Genomic DNA, 23,897 nt, shown 5'->3' on the forward strand with positions numbered 1-23,897 from the left:
GGAATTAAATAATACTACATGTAGGGAGCAAAGGCCGTTGACAGCTGCATTAAGTGGGCGGGATGACGTCACTGTTAGACGCAGTGAACTTTCTCAGAGAACAATTTGTCAAGTTAGATTTAATGTGTACATCGCCTCTCATTATTTGATATACATTACGTTTCTCTCTGCGTTGTTTTTGGCTTAACAGACTTACCCAGATTAATGAATGACAAACACTCAAGAGTTTAAATTCTTTCTGTCAATTGTTTAATAGAAACATAAAAAATCCTATAATTAAAACAACTACTAGAACAACCTGATCAAACTAGATCCAATTGTAAATACATTTACTAAAAGTGGTAAGCAGTATGAATGAATTACTGCTTAGAAAAAAATATGAAAAGTATTGTTTTATGGCTCTTGTAATGAATGTATATACGTTTCTGGTTTTGTTTTGAAAGTGTAAACGGAACTTGTATGAGTTGACTAGTTTTGTTTTTGGCTATTGTCCCCAATCGCAGGGCGACGGCTGTAAAACGCTACTCGTCTATCTTTTTTTGTCACTTTCCGTGTTTTTGTTGATCTATGAAAGAAAAAAGAGATCCCAACCCACAGTTTTCAAACTCGACTAAACATCACCCCAATTATTGCTAGAGGAACCAAAGTCCACAAATTTTCCATAAACTTTTCATTGAACGATGATCGCGACGCAAGACTCAACTTTCAATCAAAAGTTACTTGGCCGAGGGCGACTAAGATGACTTTTGCACATCATTTCATTGGTAAGCTATAATTATTACATTTGATTCTTTACTTGTTTTATTCTTGAAGAAATCCGTGGCGATGTGAGTCGACAACAAATGTGCTAAAGATTTATTTGTTGGCATTAGTCATTTAGTAATCATCTCAGCGTGTTTGCCACATCTAATGGCCGTTATTATTCACGTAAATATGTTTTACCACCATTGATGTGTGACTTGTGAGAAAACGTTTTTAGTTTCCATCCCTTTTTTTCTCGTTCTAATCATATTGTGGCGAGTGACATCACAACTGTTTACCAACTTTTATTGATTAATAAGATGTTATCCAAGCATAAACTCCTCCCACATCCCATGTTATCGGATCATATTTTTCCTAAATCCAATCGTGTTTTCTTCTCATTTTTTTTTAATTTGATCAATGCAACCCTAGCATCTTACTATACTAGGATGCAAATACTACCAGACTTTGGATTTTTAATAAGGGGCAGCACATATTAATGAACATATTCATATTCATGTTACTGAACATATACATATGCTAGTTTACAGTGATGGAATCTTCCAAGACAGTGCTGACATGTTTCAAAAAGATTGTACAACTCCCTAATTATATGAGCATTTCAATTCTTTGTCCACAATGTAATTCAGGATTAAACATCTCAGGGGAAGGATTTGCTTTAAAGTATTGTATAAGTGAATATATCATTAAAAAAATACAAAGAATTCTCAAATTGGGACAAATTTCAGATTTTTATTGATTCCCTCAAATGTAGCATATGCAGAACATAATCCGGTTTCTAAACATTCACTCTTTATCTTTTGTCTTAGCTAATAATGATGTCTTAATGATAATTTATCTTAAAATGAAGGTGCAATAAGGATGAATGCTGATGATTACATTTTATGTAAGGGAGGTTCCTAAAAAAAACATGCTTCTCAATATCAACTCTGTGTGATTTATTACATCGGCGCTCTTTTATTAGCATCGCGTGCTTCAAATGTGTTTGATCCCAATATAACTGAAATAAGTAATTGCAACTTATGCACCATAATTATGGACAGTCCGCTGATCCGTCCGTCTTCCCGTAGTGCAGGAAACCCAACTGAGACCTTCCTGTGAAAATGTGCAAATAATGCAAGTGGGTCAGTGTGGGAGACACATTGTCATGGCATGCCAATGGGAACACATTCCAGTCCAAGCACACATTTGATTGAGGTCAGGCATAAACAAAAGCGACACTTGACTGACAGACTCAGTCTGCTTAAATGTATTCCCCAAATTCCTCCATTATGAGTCCAATGGGATTCAGCACGCATTATAGAAAGCGTGATTTCTGTTGTGGAAATTTACAACACACCCGTTTCCATACACTGACTACATATTATGGATGTCCAATCAGGGTTAATGGTTAATCATGAATATGAATGAATCTGAAGACACGACTGTTCTTGTTCCCGTTTGCCAAGTGAAACTGAAAAGAATTTCTTGTGTATATTTGTGACACTTGGCTTTAAAGTTACACCCAATGTAGGTATACCAATTTGAGAACATCAATCATGTCTTTATTATTATTATTCATTTATATTATTTAGCCAGTTGCTTTTATTAAGACACGTGGTTCATCTGTTTTTAACTGGTATAAATTACAACTGTTTACAAGTAACAAAACACAACTCATTATATACTTGTATATTGACAATAAAAGCAATTCAATTCAAAACAAATGCCTGAAAACGAGTATAATGAAGAGAACTAATTAAAGAGGTACGTTGGATCTTCCATTCATTTATTTTCAACACCGCTTATCGTTGCCACGATCGCAGGGTGCTGGAATCTATCCCAGTTGACATCGGGGCAAAGATGGCCGACACCCTAGATTGGTCGCCAGTCAGTTGTAAGCCACACATAAATACAAACAAGCATCCGTACTCACAATTACATCGTCACCGAGCAGGAATCAATCCCATACCGCCCACACCAAAGTCAGTCGAAAGAACCACTTTTCCATCTGGATCTGAATTTATAAAAATTAAGTTAGAAATAAACCCAACAATAAAACTAACTCCAAAATCGCAGACTTGTAAAGCGCCGACTGACTTTGTACCAGAATACCAAGAAAAAGGCTTCCTCAAACATTTGCTGAAGACGTGTGCTTGCCAGATGACTAAGACGTGCTAGAATGCATGCTTGGAAAGTGAAACAAATAAATTGGATGATCTGACATTGTTTTCCAATAACACCAAGTAGTGAGTGTCTCATTGATAATGTCGCATTGAAGATGGGACAGTGTAATATCTATACTTACATATATGTACTTCACTGTATCGCACATGTGAGAGTGAACTCTTCAAGCTAGATAAAATTCAAAATTCTGCCGTTCCATGTGAGTTGAGGCCAAACCAGCAAAGTCAATGAGGATTGGGTCAGCAAAAAACGTGACACTTAGTCACCCTTTTCCTGTTATACTCTTAACGTTTATTTCCTTTTTCATACTGGGTTTATTTTTAGAAAATGGTCTTGACAGGGGTCAGTTCTGCCTGACCTTCTTTGGCTTCACATGTCCACCCTGTGAGTTGTCTGGACTTTTTAAAGCGTTGACCGCTAAATCTTTGTTTTTTTTTCTTTTTCTTGTTGTCTGTGTGCATTTTAGATTGTTTACAAAAGAAAAGGAGGCAAGCACTTCTTTGTAGGACTCGTGAATGGAGATCTGGAGGCGTGTTGGCTTTAGCACCCTCTTAAAATGCTGGCTCTGAGTGTAGAGCAGGGCAGGCGAGGGGGTGCTAAAGTTGACCATCTGGAAAAAGAGGCTGCCGTAGGATGGCAGGGTCGGCAGTCTCCCGAGCAGGATCATAACATCAAGGAAAGAATCTCTCGCTGGGAAAGTCGAAGCAAAGATGTTTCGGTAAAGGCCAACCTACTGAATGTCATCCGACTTCAGTCCGAGGGTGTCCTTAGCAATGGATCTTTGAACAAGGGTGTAACCAGAGGTTTTCATCCTAAAGATCTCACTAAAGCTCAGAGTTTGGCTTTAGATTTCCGGGAATCCCAAACCCACGCTAGAAACTGCAGGATTGGTGTAAAATTGGAGCCCCTGGAGAAGAGCTCCGCACAACTTGTAAACCATGGTCCAACAAAAACGCCGGCGCTAAAACCGGTTTTGACTTTCTCACAGTCCAACATCCACAAAATGGTAGTCCATAACACGGTTACATCAAACTGTGCCTTGGAAGTTGATTTTATGTCGAAAGATCTACCGCCGCTAACGGACGACAATGAAGATGACATGCCTGCCGGGAACTTTTATACTTCTCGAGGTTTCTGGCGACGACTCGAAGGAGACCGTTTTCATTGGGAGAAAGGCAGAGCATCCTTAGGAGAAGCTCCTCCTAAGCCACGACGGACATTCAAGTATCAAGGAGCTCAAAAGGAAGTGATGCCATTGAACAGCAGAGACCCACACAACAACCAACCTAGTGGGAGAAGTCGCAAGGTGGCCCACCGGCCAAGCTTCCCACCGCCTCCATGTCCTGTCGTCAGGACCAATGGACTTTCAAGGCATAAAAGTAACAGGTGGGTTAATGAACTTATATTGTTAATTTGGAGGTCCAGTGGAATCTGAGATTCTGTGGGCAGGTGTGGTTCGGATTCCGGTTGGAAAAACATTTTCCCTGAATTATTTCTCTATATACATGTGTAATTAACACTTTTCTAATAATGTCGAGATAAAGTGTGGCCACTTCATGGTGTAGCGGTTCTGTTACCTGCCTGCAATGTGGGCAGAAAGGGTTCCAATCCCAGTTGGTAATCATTTTTCCCTTAAATAAAAACAACCGCGTGTCAAGACTTTCCAAAAATGCTAAAGTTAAGTGAGGCCACTTCATGGTGTAGAGGTTCATTCACCTGACTGCCGTGTATCGCCAGTCAACAACTGTATGGTGTCGCCAGTCACATACTATATATATACTATGTTGTTTTTTAACAAAAAGCATTTCTATACTATGTCGTTTTTTAAGGAAAATAGCCTTACCACCAGAAACCCCCTCCCCTAAATATAATAGATGATTCAGATATTTCTTAGGCCAGCAGAGAAGGCCTGGAAGGCCCTCACGGCACACAAATGGTTGATCTACATTCTACACCATCCTCAATAGAGTGCGCACGTCCATGTCCTGACTTGTTTTGCAAATATGACCTCAAGCAAGGCCTGTCTTCTATAGCGCTCACACCCATGGGATGATATGACAGAAACATTCTAGAATGTTAAGATGTTTTGAGTTGTTCAGTTCTACTAAGTCTGAAATTCTATTCAGAAAATAGTAAAATATTGGTTCAATCACAGGGGATTGATTTTGGGGTGTTTTTAGTTCACTTCCTCGTTTACTCATTGGCGGCCCCTGACGGCACAAGATGTCCAATCCATTTTGACAGGGAGGAGCCAAAGGGACGAGTTATTTGCCCTACACGCATATTTCCGGCATCGGAAGTGCCAAATCAAAAAAGGGCCTTCGTCGAGTGAATTTTTGTCAAGATTTTAAGTTGGCTAAGTCAAAATCGTTAAAAGCATTTGGGCTGTGCGACGACCCAAAAAAAGGAAATACAGTAAATATGAATATTATATGTGGGGATTTTAGCTTTGGGTTGCAAGTGTATTGTGTAGATTTCAAGAAAATGAATCCTGAGGATAACAATTGTATGACAATAACAAGCTAATATACATCACTTTTGAATGCTCTTTTATTTTCCAAAATTCTCTAGGAGGTCCTTTGAGTACGAAGATGCAATTCGTCCATCTGTGAAGCAAGGCATGCGGGGCAGTCAGGCCAGGCACTCGGGCCTTCACCACGCATATTCTGACGATAACATTTATGAAGACATCATCTGTAAGTTCATCTTGTGTGTGTTAGTGATGGTCTTTTTTTTCATTCAATCATCCGCCATATATACATGTATATGTACTTGTACATGTTATTCTTAAAAATGGAGAGAGGCACTGTTTAAGTGACTACCTTTATCTCCTTTTCAAGCTGAGAAATGAAATAAAATGTAAGCTATATTAAATATTCTTTTGTTGGCCACAATCATGGGTGATTTCAGCACTTATTGCGTGACAATAAAAACTGGGAAGTAGGCCACAGTTTAGACACCCATGATTTCGGCCAAGCTAAAATTTCATTTTTTTTTATGTTTGGACTCTGAGCTGAACTTGGTATTTAGTTATCCTGTTGTTTGTTGTTCATATACACAGAGAATACCAGAAACATTTGAAGGAATGCATCATTAACTATGCTTTTCCATTTTACTATATTCATATTGCTTGACTATATGCTGCTGATTATTCTTTCTGATTCCCATTCTCTACAACCTGGATTTCAACTCTTGAGTTTCTTCGACTTTATACTCATTTAAATTTCCCCCATTCGATTGTTTATCCCCAGCTGAAGTGACCAGAGATAATAACCCTTATGAGGATGTCAAGCTATCCCCTATGTGTCTCCCTCTCGTCATCATGCCTCATAGCTCAAAGGTAAGGAGTCAATATATGGAAGTTTGCACTTTGAATATTTAAATATAAAGACAGAGAAACCTATGGATTTCTTGTTACCTGCTATATCTAAAATTTGGATGTTGTGTTGATGTTGACTTTGTTAAACTGAGGGAAGAAAGACAGGCTTTCAAAGCCATACGTTTTTTTTTAAAGTCAGATTTTTCTAAGAAACCTTTTGGGGTCGGTTCTCAATGACTCTTATTTTCGGTAATTGTGACAGTTTCTGACCGTAGCCCCACGTGAATTTGAATTCTAACAAACTGTTTTACAGCTCCACACGAAACCCCAAATCATACAGAGGGCTTCTGGCAATGTAGTGGGGAGGACAATGCCAAAATTAAGGTCAACTGTAGGAGAAACTTCCAAGCCTGCTCCGCCTCAGCGTATAAAAGCGTATAAAATTCAGAAGAGACCTCAGGTAATACTTTAATTTTGGCACCTTCCACGTGACAGTCAGCCCGTCACATAGTAGTTTGGCAGCAATGTAGTCGGACAAGTGACGTCATTTGTTTCAGCGGAGGAGACAAGGGGAGGCGGTGTCATGCAGAGAAGGAAGTACAAGACACTGAACAAATATAAAGATACAAAGATAGTGGTAGAGCAACTTATCGTATGTGAATATAAGGTTAAAACAAGATATGCGTCATGGCGGTAGAAAGTGACTTGACCGAGTCCCTCTTTAGCAGTAAGGTACTGTAGCAATTTACTTTCAAAAACAACAAGAAACTCAGATTTTCCGATGTTCTATTACCTTTTTCCACAGAACCTGCCAGGCTTACATATTTTAATAATGTTCATGTCAGTGATTTGTTACAATTCAGTTCTGTTGGGGAACGAATGTACTTGACGTTTTTATTCTTTCAAGAGACAATTTCAAAAGACAAACAAGTTGTTAGTGTTTAGCACATTCATGCATCCAGTGAATTGCCTATTAGATTCTAAACTTGTTCCTTAACAGTCTATTCGTGAATGAAGGCTTCTTCCTTCAATGATGCTGTTTGTTCTTATTTTAATGATGTATTATTAATCTTTGTAGTCACTATATTCCAAATAATACAACCTGTTGGAACCATGTTGTTTATGTAATATGGATTTATTTGGCGAGGCTGGTTTTATAGTTATTTCGTTATCATTGACATGTATCGATATTGTTGTATTTCGGTACTTATAACCAAATACTACTTTCTATTTAGATGAACTCAAATTAAAAAAATATTACTAAATATAATACATTTGTAAAGATGGCACCCCCTTTGTGTTTTAATGGTCTGCCCATGCCCGTGTGTTTGATCCTCCACCTCACAGTACGTTAATAAGATCGAGACGATATTTGAAGATAAACGAGGGAGGAAGCGAGTGAAGAACCAAGGAGTTTCAATGCGAGGTGACAAACACACACACACATGCGCACTTTCACTTAACTTTACCCATATAGCCAACAGTAAATTAACAGTTAAGAGAAAGCCAAAGTAGTCATTCAATTTGGAAGCAAAACCCAATTGTTTGCCTTCTGCGACCATTTTTCTCCACCACTACATTTGGCTGATGTCTCCCTTTTAACTCAGCAGGAGAAACGAGTGGAACGGAGAGTGACCCCGAAGACGGCATCAAAGGTATCGTGATGAGGGAGCCAAAGAGTTTAAGAGAATTTAAAAAGGCTCTTTCAAAGTGTTAAAATGTCAAGTAGACTGAAGATGTGAGAGTAAGAAATAGTGTATTTCAACAATAATTAGCAATTAAGCAAAACTCTACATAACTGCTTCATTCCTGGACAAACGGAGCGGTTGCAGCATCCTTGATAGCATCCGTCATAGCATGAAAGTAGTGCTAGTATTATGTTATGATAATTGTTTCCTAGCTTTTGTTGGTGGTCAAAATTGATTTTGAAGATATATAAACAAAGATGTACTTACCCACTTTAGTTAGCTTTAACCTTATCGATATCTAGTCTGCTTTGGAACCTTTTTACAGGAATCTGACCGATTATGTGCAGGTATTAGGCGATCCATTCACAAACCGTCAACTTTGAAGCGCAAGGGAGCCTACCGCACTCTGGAGAAAGACCTGATCCAGGCACAGCAGCAGCAGCTTTTTCAAATGTTTGTGGTCGTGTCTTTGAGGAAAGGCTCCCCAGCAAACACCTACTCTCCTGAAATAACTCAACAGTTCCCCAAAATGGTTTGTCACTTCTGACTTCTACTGTTGATTCTTTCTGCATGTGGTTCATTTTTTTGTATATATTTTAAAGTAAACCTTGGATAACAAACATGAATCTGTTTCAGTTTGAAAAGTCATCCAGACTTTCCAAGGAAGCTGAAGATCAACTGAAGGTCATTCCTAAATTTTGCTTCCCTGACATACGGGACTGGAAGCCTACGGCACACACACCAAGGTTAGCTGTGAACACTGAAAAATCTTTAACAATAACTTTGTCGACTCAACGTTGTTCCTTGATTTTGTACAGCGAAAGTTTCGAATGTAACTATTTTTCTATGAATCCCCATATGACCATCAGAGCGTTCTGTCTTTGTTCTCAGCAGCGCCCTCTGGCGGTCAGATGTGAATGAAATAGAACTGAATTCCAAATCCTTGTCAGTTTGGAAGCCTAGAGTTCAAAATGCCTGACAAAAGTGATTTTGCGTGTGTTTTCCCAGCGAGACCTTCTCCTTCGTCCTGACCGGAGAAGACGGGAGTCGCTGGTTCTGTTACTGCCGTAAGATCCTGGTGAGGCACTTTGGGGTGATGTTTTTGCGAAGACATGGCAGGCGGCCAAACGCTTACTTCACTCACCAGGCGCAGCGCGTGTGAATCGCAGACCACATGATTGAAAGCGAGAAAAATTTCCCGTCTTTTGTCTTAGCCATCAAGACACTTTCTTCACAACGTAGCCTTACTGGGTTTAAATTACTATGTTGCCTTTGTTTTGGCTTTTTGCTAACTGGCGTAGATTTGTTGTTTTACATTTGCTCCCTCTGTCATAAAAAAGACTTGTTTTTATGTTGCTTCTGGCTGTAAGTGCTTCTCAACCCATGTTGTTGAGACTTGTTTGATTATACATAGTATGTCTGCTGAGCTGTTGACAATTGAGCATTGATACCAAGGGTGTGTCTGACATATGAAACTTTTGTCTCCTTAAAGCCCAGCGGAAAGGGCAAAAGACTCCCTGAAGTTCACTGCGTTGTCAGCAAGCTGGGCTGTTTCAACCTGTTTGCTAAGGTAAAGTAAGGAAGCACACCCATTGCAGCATTAAGCACATTCAGAATAATCATTATAACATACAATGGTGTATTTAACTCCTTGACTGTAATTGATAGACGTCCAATCCGGCTCAAATGCCCTCTACTAGTGACAGATTGGTTTTAATTAGAGATCCTCCCTCTGCAGATTTTGGAGGAAGTGGAACGACGCCGAGAGATCGCCCCAGCACTGGTTTACCCTTTTATGCGCAGCGTGATGGAAGCGCCTTTCCCGGCTCCAGGTCGTACAGTCACGGTCAAGAGTTTCCTGCCTGGTGCTGGGAATGAGGTACAGTAAACTGCAGTAGAAAGGGTTAATGAGCACTTCGGTTTCTCTTAAGCACTCTTCCCTGTGCGAGGCTGTATGTGGTTGCAAGGTTGCATATAAACGTTTTACAATCCTGGCAAGAGAGAATTCAGAAAATCACCTCGTTACGTAGTTGTAAACAAATGCACATCAGCAGCATTGAGCATTAGTCGCAGGTCCTGCCAGACTAGGAAAAAAGTACCACTTATTGCTTAGAAAATCCGGTAAATATAGTTTGAACATGATTTGCGAATCATTGTAATTTGTCACGATGTTGAAAAAAATTCATATCAATAAACATGACATCCCTTTCTTTACAGGTTCTGACTTTGTGTCGTCCCATCGACTCCAGATTAGAACACGTTGATTTTGACACGCTTCTCCGGTGTCTCAGCGTGGGGAAAGTCCTGGAGGTGTTTGCTTCTCTTCTGCTTGAGAGGAGGGTAATCTTTGTGGCTGAAAAACTCAGGTGAATCCCTTGCTACCAGCACCGGACGAACACACATCTGTTTTTTTGCTTAATCCCTCTCCTCCATGAATTATGAATCTTGCTTCGATGTTTGCCAGTACGCTGTCCCGTTGCGGCCACGCAGTGCTGGCGCTGCTCTACCCTTTCACATGGCAGCACACATTTGTGCCCGTGCTTCCTACCAGCATGCTGGACATCAGCTGCTCCCCTACGCCGTTCCTCATCGGAGTGCTGGCGCCTTCTTTGCCTCATGTGTTAGAACTACCTATAGAGGAGGTAAGTGGAAAGATCCCTGGATACAAAGGTGAACGATATTCAGTCTCTTTTCTATCTGTTTCTGCAGGTGCTCATCGTGGATTTATGTGCGGACGAGTTTGTCACTCAGGTGTGTACACAATCAATCTAACCCTCAAAAACTATTTTATGGCTATAAAACCTCTACTGCAGCTACAGCTGTGACAAATCATCAAAAATATGCATATGCAAAAGTACCCAATCTCCCTCAGTGGCCGTGAAAGATGTAATACCAGTGTGTGTCTATTAGCATACCTTGAAAACAACATAGCGCCAGCAAATTGAAATTTCTGATTGTCATGCAGCTCGGAGATGAGGACTGCATCCTGCCAAGTAAGCTGCAAGCAGCATTAGAACAGGTCCTGGAGGAGAGGGAAGATATTCTCAAGCAAGACGGGGATACCACTGAAGGTTTGTATCGCTTAAACGTGACACTTTTTGATGTTAGTCTCAATTGGAATTTTGTGTGCTTTTTAAGTATTCTTAATCAGCTGTTCACAAATCAGATTATGTAAACATTGTGTTTTTAAATCCGATACTGCGATATATATCGATTCAACAACCGTCTAAAACGATTTTTACGCAAGTTTTTTTTTTTTTTGGTGGCGATAAACAATACACTTCCACTCCTATCCACTTATCGGCAGCATGAGGCCGACTTGCCTTGCAGTATGGAGAAATAACTGCACAGAGGAGTTTCCTCTAAGATGGGCATGTGGTAATTGTACTTGGACCCACGAGGGCGCTGTATCCCAGCCCAAGTCCCACATCCTATTTTACCACATAAATTTAGGACCTTTGTTGGTGCTTATATATGCAATGTGCGAGCTAGTGTTTTGACCTGACTTTTTTTCTTCTTCGAAATAACTTCTTTATTGAGTGCTGTAGCATCCTTAAGATGTTTTATTTTCATATTTAAAATCTTGCATAAAAGCTGGTTTGCACTAAATCAGGTCTGCACTAAAAACTGCGAAAAGTTACAATGAAGGCCATATTCTGTTCAAACATAAAACATGTTTACTTTAGTTGTGAATGTTTCCAAAATAATCTAATTATCAAACTATTTTTTGTCCATTTTGATAATTTTTTTCCAAATCGATATAAAAAAACCCATCACAATTATCATCTTAAAGTGTAGTACCAGGGTTAACCAAGATCAAATGGAATCAACAAACGAATGATATTGTCAGATATGAAAACATCACTTTGAAAGAAAACAAAACTCCTACCTACATTCCTTTTTATCCTCTGTGCAGACCAGACGGTGGATCTATGCTCCCTGGTGTCGGAGGCCTTTGTGCGCTTCTTCGTAGAACTTGTGGGCCATTACCCCCTCCACATGGTGGATTCAACCAATGGGAGCAGGGAACTTCAACGCGACACTTTCCGCAAGTCTCATCCGTCGCGCGGCGTCCGGCAGTTCCTGCAGCTTTTCATGGAATCTCAGATGTTTGCCGGCTTCATTCAGGACAAAGAGCTGCGCAAGAGCTGCGAAAGAGGTACCGTTAAGCTTCTATTTCAGTAAAGTTAAAAGAAAAAAGTTGGGGGACTCTGTTCCTGTGGCATTTCCTACTTCTTGTTAATGTGGGTTTCACTTTAACCATCAATAAATGCGTTCAAAATATAGAAAATTTGAAAAAAAAGACATTTAAATTCATCTATAAATTGTCCAAGGATCTAACATTCATCATACATAATTGAAACAAGCAAAATCTTGCTTTGTCCCCCCCTGCTGGTAATTCCATGTCATGCATCATTGTCAAGTTCTACAAATTTTATGACAACACGTTTTGACCACATGACATTAAGCGCTGAATACAATTCCTAATGTAAAAAAAAATGCTTTCATTATTACTAACAAGACCACGACACAATCAAAAATGATTTTGGAATAATTTTGGAAGTTTATGTGATTCCTGCTGTTCAAACTTTGATGAGAATGACTGTTGTTAATATAGGCAACACGGTTTTAAATTAAACGATTTTTAGATGATAGTGCCTTGACATTTTTTCAATGCAAGTGTGCCATAGCTCAAAAAAGGTTGGGAAACATTGTTGTAGTGTATTTGTCACACTGAGCTTAATACATGTGTTTTCTCCTCTTCAGGATTGTTTGAAACTAGAGTTGTTGAATACTTGGATTCTTCTCCTGATCCTGAACCAAGCGGAGTGAACAAGTTTCTTAAAGGACTAGGTGAGGATTCTTCTTTTTTTTAAAATTATTATTCAATGAGTAAATATTTACCTCACGTCATTGTTGTTTGTTTCATTCAGGAAACAAGATGAAGCTTCTACAAATGAAATAATTAAAAAGACCAAACAATATATTTTTCCATTATCATTTATACTATAATTTCAGGTATGGATTCAAATGGAAAAGGTTTATGTTTGAGTGAATTTAGTACTGTTTGTCTATGTTGAGCGGCACAGACTTTTTTTTATAACGTTTGATCATAACTATTTTTCTGTTGGTTTAAATATTGCAAATTTACAATAAATGCAACAGGTGTGTTATATTTCAGTCTTAATCGGCATGCAAAGTTTAAGATGCTATTTTAGGACCTGAATAAGGTGTAGTTTTGTACAAAGTCAAGTAACGCACAATGTGTAGTAGAAAAGTTTGTTTGTATTTGATCTTAATATTGACATTTATTGTCTGACTGGTGTCAAAACAAGTCTCCCCTCTCCCTGTTTAAACTGGATTTGTACATATTTGTTTGGTTTTATTACATTTTGCACATTAAGAACCTGTGAACGTTTATTTTCAATCTTTTTTTTTTATTAAATTGTCAAGTGTCCTGCAGCAATGGGCAAGATTTCTAGCTGTCTTTATTTGTCTGCACAACTGACCGGGCTGTTTCAAGTTTTTCTTTTCCAAAATCTATTGATTCACGACTTAAACAGAATGCTTTAGGAGAAATGCAGTCATAATAAGCATTGCTATGTAGAGGCAATCATGGCAGACGATCACTGTATGTATTTTTTAAGAGAGCAACCAACTTAAGTATTAGCTGTAATATATTCATTTAATATAAATGTACACGTAAAAATAAGCAGAAAAAGTATGCAAAATCAATAAATTTTTTTAAATTGAAAGCAAAATCAAAGGAATTATTTGAAAAAAAAAATAGAAAAATATGCTGGCCAATGAGAAATTTAAGATGCAACATAATTATTGGATGAAAAGGTTAAATCCTTATACATATACTTACTGTACATGATAATAGTGATATGATTGACCAATGTGACATTTACAAGCCTATTTAACATGTCAGAATGCCCTGGGAAAAAATGTCATCATCACTGTGGCCTTCTGGGAAGGGAAATATTGACTCATGAGGATTTATTCCCTTCCTTGTCTGGATGAATGTGTCAATAAGTTTATTTCTTTTAGAAACGTGACTGTTGTGCAAAACCATAAAGATAATTTTGATGGCCTAATATGATAAAAAGTTATTTGTGTACACAAGCCTTGGTGGGTTGTGTAAACTTGTGCCATTTAAGCGTTTAAAAGACAAAAATTAACATTTATAAGTAAGTCAAAGCTGAATCAAAATGTGCATTTTACAGCAAAAATGGCATTTGATCACTGCCTAGAAATGACAATATCAAAAATGTTAGATTTCCATCTAAGGAATCGCAACCTGCACAGCTCAAGCCTTTAAACCAAAAAAAAAAGGACATACAGATGAATAATTCTGGATAACATTAAGATTGGACAGTCCTTCTGTAAACACGCTCTCCTCTCAAGCACATCTCTTTTACTCAACTCAACCTGCCAAATAATTTAATACAAAACCAGGATTTTATCCAAGCTAGTGTTATTCCAGGAAGAGAAACCTCAAAGTGGCCAGGATGAAGCGCACTAAAATATTTCCCTGCTGACATGACACAGCATTAAATGAGTTAAAGTTACTGAATAATCTAGTCGTAGGGTTGAAAATATGGTGTAATGGCTTTAAGGAAGAACATACAAATGTGGCAATGTTGTCATTGTTTCGACAATTTCGGGATTTTCTTTTTCCTGGATTGAATGAGTAATTCAAAACAATTTTAATGACTATCAGGACCTACATTGGAATCAGGCCTGCTTTTTGCAATGGGCAGTGTAGGCAACTGCCTAGGGTGCCATCAAATTGGGGGCGCACTCAGAAAACTACTTTGTCAAGATTATCCCTCATGTCGCATCACGTTAGTAGCTCCACGACAGTTTGCAGATGGCATGGGATAAGCAGTACAGAACATTTGTATATGTATATTACATTAAAATGAGACTCATCACGATTATTCTGCCATCACTCGTCACATACGGGTAAAATTTGACAAAATGTTCAACCTTGATTTCTACTTCCCTCTACAGCTGTTTGTCAAATGTTTGCTTTATTGCTACACAAAGAAGAATCACTCCATCCTAGCTAAATGCAAAAGTAAAGTTCGAATAAGTAGCTCCATCTAGTGTTAAAACTGAGAAGGGCAACAGAGTGGAGTCTGGGCTTAAGCTTAATGTGCGGGCCTCGTCCATTTAACTTTCGGAATGTTTTTTAAAGCCCCTAAAAAAAAAACTGGCCCCAGGGCCATATTTTGGACACCACTGCTCAAATACTACACCGCATACAGGTAGGTATACTACATATAGAAAGTCATCGCTAATATGACTTGACCTTTTAAAGCGGGTTTTTGAATTTGGCCACTCTGAAGAAATTCCATACCTGTATTTTACAAGGGTTGGCACAAATCCAATATTTCCATGTATTTAATCACATGTAAAAATGTTTTTGATTAGTTCTATAAGAAAAGCCTTAAATATGCATAAGGGTCCTTATTTGTATCATGAAGAGGTGAGTAAGAAGGAGATTGCAGTGTATAAAGCTTGCGGAGAAACAATGTGTATTGCTGTTAAGCCCTCCCCACCTCAAGTCGCCACCTCAAGGACGGGAAACAGTTGGAAGCATTTGCATAAAATACTAAGAGGGGGAGTTTTCAGGGCAGTCAAGGTGATAGTCACCGAGCATACAAGAGAGGAAGGAAGGACGGACGCACTTTTACTGGGTTCAACAAAAGAGGCCGGGAGAGAAATACTATTCCGGTAGCAGAAATATGCTGCTTCTTTACTTGTAAGAGGACACCAGAGAACAGCTTGTTATCAGGTAAAATATCCTTGAACGTTGTTGGTACCATGTGTTGGAATATAACTTGATTTTTATAGATCAGGGTACATATTTAACAAGTGTGTGTGTGATACTTTGAGCTGTCACAAAAGGAGTTTTTCACAGCAATTGTCAGGAAAAAAATTGAAGTAAAAGTATCAAAGTGTGTGTGAAATGCGAGAAGAGCACAAGATTGCACCTTAGTTTGCTTTTATGCGATGCTGCCACTGATGGGGAAGAATGATGAAGGCGCTCTTGTGATGACGGGACTGATTGTATGAGAATCAGAAACGGTACTGGAGTGTCACTAAAAGATGAGCATTCACAGCCTGGTATCAATGGATTGGATAATGAGTTAAAGAAGAAGCTACACACAAGGTGAATCTAAGGTGTTTGAAAGGTGAAAGAAATAGTCGAGATTCTAACCCACAACATTATCCATTTTTTAAATCCAAAAGTCAACCATGTGTGTTAACTTTGAAATATGTTCTGAATAATGATAAATATGATAAATAATGCTAAATGAAGAGGAAAAAAGTATATATAAGTCGCATTTTAAGAGGAAAAAAATCTATAAGTTCCATTGGAGTATAAATCGGAGGCCCGGCCATAAATAGTGCAACAAATATGGAAATTGTGCTATAACCTGGCTGTCCAGACTATGTCCTACTATAAATAATTAGTATAATGGTGAAAAATATCATTTCAGGACAGTCACACGACAACTACGAAATATTAAGCCATGGATAGCATGCTAACCGACAAAAAAAAAATCTGTCATTCTGGGTGTGACCTTTTCTATTTTCGTATTTCTTTAATGGGCTTGGTTGGCGAAGGCAGGGGAGAAAGGTTCTATTTTTCATTTTCAAGTCTTTTCTGTCCACTTTTTGATGGATTTGTTAAAAAAAATGTGCTCTATAAAATAAGTCAATTGCTGTAGTATTTCTTAGCACCTTTATTATTCTCTACCTTTGACAGTTATCAATTTCTATTGGGAAAGGTGGCATTGAATGAATATTTTTTACTGGCATTGTTGGCAATGGGCGTCCAATCCATTTTGAGTGGGAGTTTTGACAGTTTTTTTTCCTTTTTAGTTTACTACTGTGTCCTTTTCTGACCCTCAGAAAAAAAGTTTGTGGACGCCCCCAAATACTAACTGAACAGTTATTTATTATTTGGATATACACATGTTTAGCCCCCCCCCCACACCCATTAAAGCACAAATCAAGATTTGTTTGACACATTTTTGACCTTGCTTACACAACACTTGGTCTGGGCTCGTTCAAAACACAAGAGCTCCACTGTGTTTTTACACGTCCAGGGCAAAAAGACAAAACTTTTTGTGTGTTGTATTATACAAGCAAAGTGTGGCACTACATTAACATTTTTTTAAATGAATTACAAAGTAGAGATTTAAATTCAGATTCAACTACCTCATGCATGAATTATGGATCATTTATTAATGTTTTTAACCCTTACACGGCACTCATTGATTTTATGGCCTACCATTGACGACGCTACTCGTCCATTTTGAGTGGGAGGGACTATTGGACAATCATTCATTATAGAACTGTCAATTGTACGGAAATATGAGCATTCACAGCCAGTTATTCCAGTTTCAATGCAAATTGGACATTTATGGCATGGCAATGAGTTGAACTTTCGACTGTTATTTGGGGCTTTAATCAATGTTGATTCATGTTTTCAGTCATTTTAAATGAATTAACATAGTCTGATCTTAATTTATAAATAAAAAACAATGGAATAACTTTTAACAATGGAATAAATCAAATTAATCACTTGTCCTATTAATGGATAAAGGTCTAAAGTAAAAACCAAGAATAAAATAAAATATATTAATAAAGTTTTTTAAGTGACCATAAATAGTCCGTTTTTTGATGGAGGATTACATTATATATATATATATATATATTAAAAAATTCACATGCTAGTATGATTTCGATAGTTTTTTTTTAAAGGGAGTAATATTCCTTAAACCATGTACAAATAAATCTGTTTTTTGTGTGTACTCTTATATTGATTGATTGATGGATTAATATATAAGTTAAAGTTCTGCAACCTAAATAAACCATTTAAGTACAAAAGAGTTGAATCACACTGGCACAAATATGACATGTTATGATGAATGTTTAACTAACTAAGTACACCTTCCTTTAACTTTGTTGCCTAAAATGTTAGGGTTTAAGCAGCCTCCAGTTTAAAGTAGCATTGCCAACTGTTTATCATTTTGTCTTGACTACTTAAACATTTGTGTAATCCTTCGGTCTGCGCATTTAGTTCCAGCGGCACATTCGTGTTTACTTTATGTGCGCTGTGCAAATTTGACCCCACTTTTTTCCTCCCCCCTCTGCTACCTAATAAAGTTGAAGACCTTAAAACAAAAAGGGTGGATCAAGTTCTAACAGTGCTGAAAAACAGGCAGAGTGAGCTTTACCTTTCGACAGTTTAACCGACAAGCTCAGATAACACAAGAGGAAGTTTAACAAAAAAAAATTAGTGTACGTGTGTGTCTGTAGGTCAGTGGCACAGGTGATGGGTGGGGGTGCACAACAACACGTGCAGGTGATAAAACAAAGCAATATCACTGAAAGGGGCTTAAACATTGGCCTCAGAGAGTCCTTGGAGTTAATATTTGACTGTGCTGTATACTATTTAGAATTTTGGGCCAAATGGAAATATGAAGTGTCTTTGCTAGAGTACATCGTGGCTTCCTCTGCTGTCATTAGTGACTCCGCCTTGAGTAAACAGGATTAATTATCTGCCACCCGAATTTTTGTTTCAACGCCAGTCGTTTAGCCTGATTTTTTGAAAAGAAATTCTTTCCATAGTGAAAAAGTGGATCAGGTTGTTGCATGTGTACACAAGCCTTGTGGCTTGTGTGTACTTCAAGGTGGGAGTTAAAATGCCATGTAATGCCGTCTTGGGCTGCAGGTTAAAAAGCAAATATGACAGACAGAAGGTCACTGACCAATGGGATTTCATGGATAAAGTCAGGGTAAGAAATTAGGGGAAAATAGATGATAAGATGCTTGTAATTGAAAGAAATGCTTATATTATCCACAACTGGCTAGCCAAAAATTCAGGGTGTTCTCTGTTTGGGATAGGCTCCAGCACCCCCGATGATCTTTGCGAGCGGTACGGAAAAGGAAGGAGTTATGATCAATAGTTTTAGAGTTAAATTAAGAAAATTACATTTATTCAATAACTCTTTCATTCAATCATGTCAAATCTTTTTCACAGTTTTAATCAGTAAAAATCATTTGAATCGTATTTTATTCTTATAATACTACTTTGCATGTTATTTTCCAAATTACTTAGAAAAGACGTACACTGCAGTGTAGTGCAAGTACCGTATTTTCCGCACTATAAGTTACACTTTTTTCATAGTTTGGCTGGATCTGTGACTTTTATGATTTCAGATTTTTTTTCCTAACACTACTGACAGCCAGTAATGTTTTGTTTGTTTTTTAGATAGAATTATATCTGAAAAACTGTTAAAAGATGCCTATTTAACATACGTTCTTCCATTTTACTATTGTTACTATAATGTGTCTTTGTTCTCAGTTTCTTAATTTAAGAAAATTAAGAAACTGCCCTCACAAAAATGCGACTTATATTCTTTTATTTCTGTCGTATTTGTCTGGTGCAACTTATAGTCCAAAAAAGACGGCATTATTAATCTTAAGCCAGATGTGATGAGGTGATCAGAATGTGCAGCCAGGGTAACCTTATGGCACGGCCAATAAATAAGTGCAAGGGGAGTCCAGTGTTAATAAAAGACATCAAAGGTCAGATTGAGTTGCTATCACAACTGCTTTCACTTCACTGAGTTCGAACAACGCGAGCCAGTGTTGTTATTTACACAGGCTACTTTGAAAACCCTACTTACAGTACATGGGATCATTTGAATGCGTCCTCAGTTGAGGATTAAAAGCAGAGCCATGCTAAGGTGTACAAAGACATTGTAAAATATGTGCAATAATTATAGCGTGTTTCCCAATAGTAAATATTTTTTTCAATCTAATTCTGGATGAAATTGACTTAATGGTGTGTTCATATGCAGTTAATTGAAACCTGCTGTGTTTATTCAAACCTAGATGGAACGTGGATTCGTTTCCATTAGACACGATAGAAAATAACAGTAGGTATTTATGAGCAACACTCAAAGCTGCACTAGCACACTGGTAGAAAAAATAAAAATAAAAAAAGGCAAAGTAATGGCAAAATATTTGTCTGACACACTTCCATAACTCATTCTTCGCCATTTTTGCATTTTTTTGTCGCGTTCCAGAGCCTATCTTTCATGAGTGGAATTTTATCTCATGCCATAATAGTCTTTCCCTCATTGGCTGTGGTTGACAGATTTCCTAGTTCAAATGGATTGGATGTCTATTACTGTCTATGACAGGGAAGGAGTAAATCTATAAGATGTGGACAAGAAGTGCTACGTGGGCAAAGGAATAATAATATAATATAATAATGCTATAATAATACAGTAAACTGTACACATTAACACTTGTAACAAACTCTTGAAAATTATTAAATGATGCATTGTTGTCTTTTTGCAGAAGATTGTCACATTTGTTCAAAATGTTAAAATAGCCGTTGTTAATTCCGTAAAAGCAAAGAGTAATTATTTGAGCAACTTACATGTGCGTCGGCCTCACAGCTCTGGGGTCCTGGGTTCAAATCCAGGTCATGTCCATCTGTGTGCAGTATGCACATTCTCCGTGGGCTTTGGTGGGTTTTCTGCAGGTATTCCGGTTTTCTCCTACATTCCAAAGACATGCATGGTGATTGGAGCCTCTAAATTGTTGTTTGTCTCCTTGCGCCCTGTGATTGGCTGGCCACCAATTCAGGTTATCCCCCGCCTCCTGCCAGAGGTCAACTGGGATAGGCTCCAGCACCCCCGTAGCCCTAGTGAGGATAAAGCGGTTCAGAAAATGAAATGATGACATTCCACGTGTCACAAAATACCATCCACGAGACCCAGATAGAAAAACAAAAAGCTAAAAGGAAGAATGTATTGACGGTTGCTATTGTGTGGATAAAAATGTCGTAAATAAGGATGCAAGAAGAGTAAAAAAGGTAAGAGGCTTGCCAATGAAAGCCATTGAATCGGTTACTATTTACACTTTGAAAATTTTGCTCGCGGAACTCAATGTGAAACGAACTGTGACCTTCAAACGGATACATTCCTACCTAGCCAAGATTTACGGTGTACCGTTACACCATGTGGTTTGACTGTTACAACCAGACTACAAAGCATTTAACAATCAATAACATGTTTGCTACTTCACTTTACTGTAATATATTGTATGCAGTGGCTTCTCCCAGTGTCTTGTCAATAAGAAATGTTTGAAATCAAAGCGTTCCGTGTTTCTCATTGTCATAATCAAAGCAAGTTGAATTGCGCACTGAACAGTCGAATTTGCAGAAAGAAAATCTGAATTACCACCTGTAATTAAGGATGTCCGGATAGTGACTTTTTGACCACCAATCCAATTTTTCCTGAGAAATGTTTTGCCGAGGTCGAACCTATACCAGCAAAAATCCTGAAAAATAATGAAACCAGTTAGTGATGAATTACTTTGTATGTATTACAGCAGACAAAAATATACGAGTGCCGAAAACTGGATGGGAGATTGCGACCAAATCCGATACTCCAAAAACAAGTAACGGATGGGGACATGACTACGTCTAATACTAAACTAAGATACTTCCTCTGTTGTCTGCAGGGCGATTTATAGAAGTCCGTACAAATCGGGAGTAAAACGGTTTGGACTCCGAAAGATGGATCTGCAGTTTTGGCACACGCAAATTGACCCGCAGGTGCAAGACTCTGGTGTGGAACGGCAAAAGAAAATGTCCACAGCAATCCAGTTGGAGTGCCCCATCTGCTACAACACGTACGACAACGTCTTCAAAACGCCCAAGATGTTAGAGTGCGGCCACACTTTCTGCCTAGAGTGCCTCTCCCGTCTTATGGCCATTTCGCCGGGCGCCCTCGACAGTAACGTCGCGTGGCCGACGGGGCTTTTCTGCCCCCTCTGTCGCCACGGTACCACTTTGCCTGACGGAGGGCCTCCGTCTCTGCCCACCAACCACGAGTTGCTGCACAAGCTGCCGGGCCACCAGCAGCGGGAGGAGCCCGTGTGGCTGGACGGCGAGAAGTTGTGCTACAAAAGCAACGGGCCTTCGTCCGACAGTCTCTCGGTCTTGTGCGTCTGCATAGACATCGGCGCCCACAAGCAGGGTGGCGCCAGGCCTCCGACCCCGCCTCAGAGTTTGGGTCCGCTGCATCGCTTGGCGGACTGGAGGCGGATGATGCTCTTCGTGGTCATCATGGTGCTGCTGGTTATTGTGGTGCTGTGGCCGCTGCAGTGCGTATTCCGCACCGGGAACTTGAGATGTGTGCAGATTGTCCAGCAAAACCGCACCGTCGCCACCGCGGGGACATTGGCCGGATTGAACCCGTTTAATAGGCCTGTGGATCTGACAGACTAGAAAAGAAAAGTGGCTAGCAAGACTTTGGTGGAAAAGAAATATTTGTGCTTTGTAAATTGTTCCGCTGGGGATGTACAAAGCGTTTTATACTTGATTTTCTTTGAGTAGCTTTGCTTTTTAAAAATATCCTTTAAATGATATTCCACTTCTAAACTTCAACACTAAATAGAGCTAGCCATTTAAACAATTCATTCCATTAGCTTAAGGGTCAAAACCTGAAATGTTGGAAAAACGATGTAGAATTTCAGTATTCTTTTAAATATCCCTATGCCTTTGGATTATTTTCTTGCTTTTGACCTTTGGCTCATTTACCGACATGAATTGGGTGATCGTGTTTCATTGATGGTGGCAGAATGAATTATCACTGCTAACCCTCAAAGTCAAAATTGAATAAACGTCGATGTTAGCCAAAAATGTTTGATTTGAAAAGTAAGGATTTCAAGTTGGCCCTGGCATCCTTCAATTAAAAAAATTTAAAAAAGCAAAGCAAAGAGGCAAAGGTTTGGACACCCCTGCTCTAGCTAAAAACGTGACGCCATCTAGTGGTAGTAGAATACAAGACTCCATGAGTCACATTCTCTGCATGTACATTACACATACTTTGTATTCGACCCATTAGGGAAATAATTTTATTTTACTGTTGTCTTTTAAATATTATACAAAATTTGTACATTAACGTGTATATATTTATATATATTTTTCTTTTTTAATTAAAATTGCTAACTGATTGCAAGCAACTTGTCTAGTTAGCAATACTATAGATTTACAAGGATACTTTCCACTAGAGAGGAACCATTTAAACATCTTCACTGTATTAAACAAACCTGGCGTATGTACTCGTTTGACTTTTCTTGTTGTTCACGCAAGCCCAAATAGTTTCACTTTATGGCTACAAATTCAAAATTGTAAAGTTTTTTTCCACATTGTTTAGTTGACATTTTTTTAATATAAAAACGAGGAATACAATGCTGCGTTGGATATTTGTGATTGGCTTTTCTAGGCTTTGATCCCCAACATCCTGACACCGCGTGGCTAATCACAGAATTCTGATTTGTATGGTGTTATTGGAATCAAAATAAATGAAAAAAAATACTAATTCACTTTCCATAGCAACATTAGTAGCATGATTTCCAGTTTAAACTAGTTGGATGGTTGTCAATGGCAGGCAATGATTTAAATTCGATGAAATAAAAAATGAAAAACATTATCGTTAGAGTGTTACTTGGGGCTCTAATAAGTGTTTTTATTTATTTTAATTCGAATACTTCGCTTTAATGAAAATTGTATTTATAAAATGTATATTTGAACATGACACAAAAATATAATAATGATTAATACAACAATAATGGCTAGTTTTAACAAAAATGCTAAAATGTTCACTCACTCTATAAAAGTTAAAGATCTTAAAAAATAAATGACCAAAAGATCACTTGCTCTATAGAGGGTTAAATGTCTGTATACACCTTTAAATAGCTGTCACTGTAGTGGATCAATGTCGTTGAAATGGTTAAACATAAAGATTTAGAAATACAGTTATCCCTCGAATATTGCGGCTTCAACTTTCGCGGTTTTACTACATGTCAGATTTTTTTTTTGGGAAAGTTCATAAAAATGTGAAAATCCATGC

The 23,897-nt window shown here is 38.3% G+C and overlaps 2 protein-coding genes across 3 annotated transcripts; both read left to right on the forward strand.

The window, feature by feature from the left end:
• Positions 1-472: 472 nt before the first annotated feature.
• dennd2c (DENN/MADD domain containing 2C) lies at positions 473-13,402 on the forward strand. Of its 2 annotated transcripts, none has more exons than XM_077719002.1 (19): positions 473-764; positions 3,395-4,314; positions 5,500-5,624; positions 6,180-6,268; positions 6,561-6,707; positions 7,595-7,673; positions 7,858-7,902; positions 8,283-8,467; positions 8,572-8,681; positions 8,944-9,013; positions 9,428-9,505; positions 9,674-9,814; positions 10,153-10,301; positions 10,400-10,577; positions 10,645-10,686; positions 10,901-11,006; positions 11,852-12,094; positions 12,703-12,789; positions 12,870-13,402. In XM_077719002.1, the coding sequence occupies exons 2-19, from the start codon at positions 3,485-3,487 to the stop codon at positions 12,899-12,901; spliced, it is 2,736 nt and encodes a 911-aa protein (XP_077575128.1). In that variant the 5' UTR covers positions 473-764; positions 3,395-3,484; the 3' UTR covers positions 12,902-13,402. The 2 variants fall into 2 exon arrangements, with proteins under 2 accessions (XP_077575128.1, XP_077575120.1); XM_077718994.1 differs by having other exon boundaries at positions 474-764; positions 7,855-7,902.
• Positions 13,403-21,516: 8,114 nt separating this feature from the next.
• On the forward strand, positions 21,517-23,106 carry rnf223 (ring finger protein 223). Its single transcript, XM_077722819.1, has one exon. The coding sequence runs from the start codon at positions 21,557-21,559 to the stop codon at positions 22,268-22,270; it is 714 nt and encodes a 237-aa protein (XP_077578945.1). The 5' UTR covers positions 21,517-21,556; the 3' UTR covers positions 22,271-23,106.
• Positions 23,107-23,897: the final 791 nt, after the last annotated feature.

Source organism: Stigmatopora nigra, chromosome 1 (assembly GCF_051989575.1).
Source record: "Stigmatopora nigra isolate UIUO_SnigA chromosome 1, RoL_Snig_1.1, whole genome shotgun sequence".
Classification (NCBI taxonomy): Eukaryota; Metazoa; Chordata; class Actinopteri; order Syngnathiformes; family Syngnathidae; genus Stigmatopora; species Stigmatopora nigra.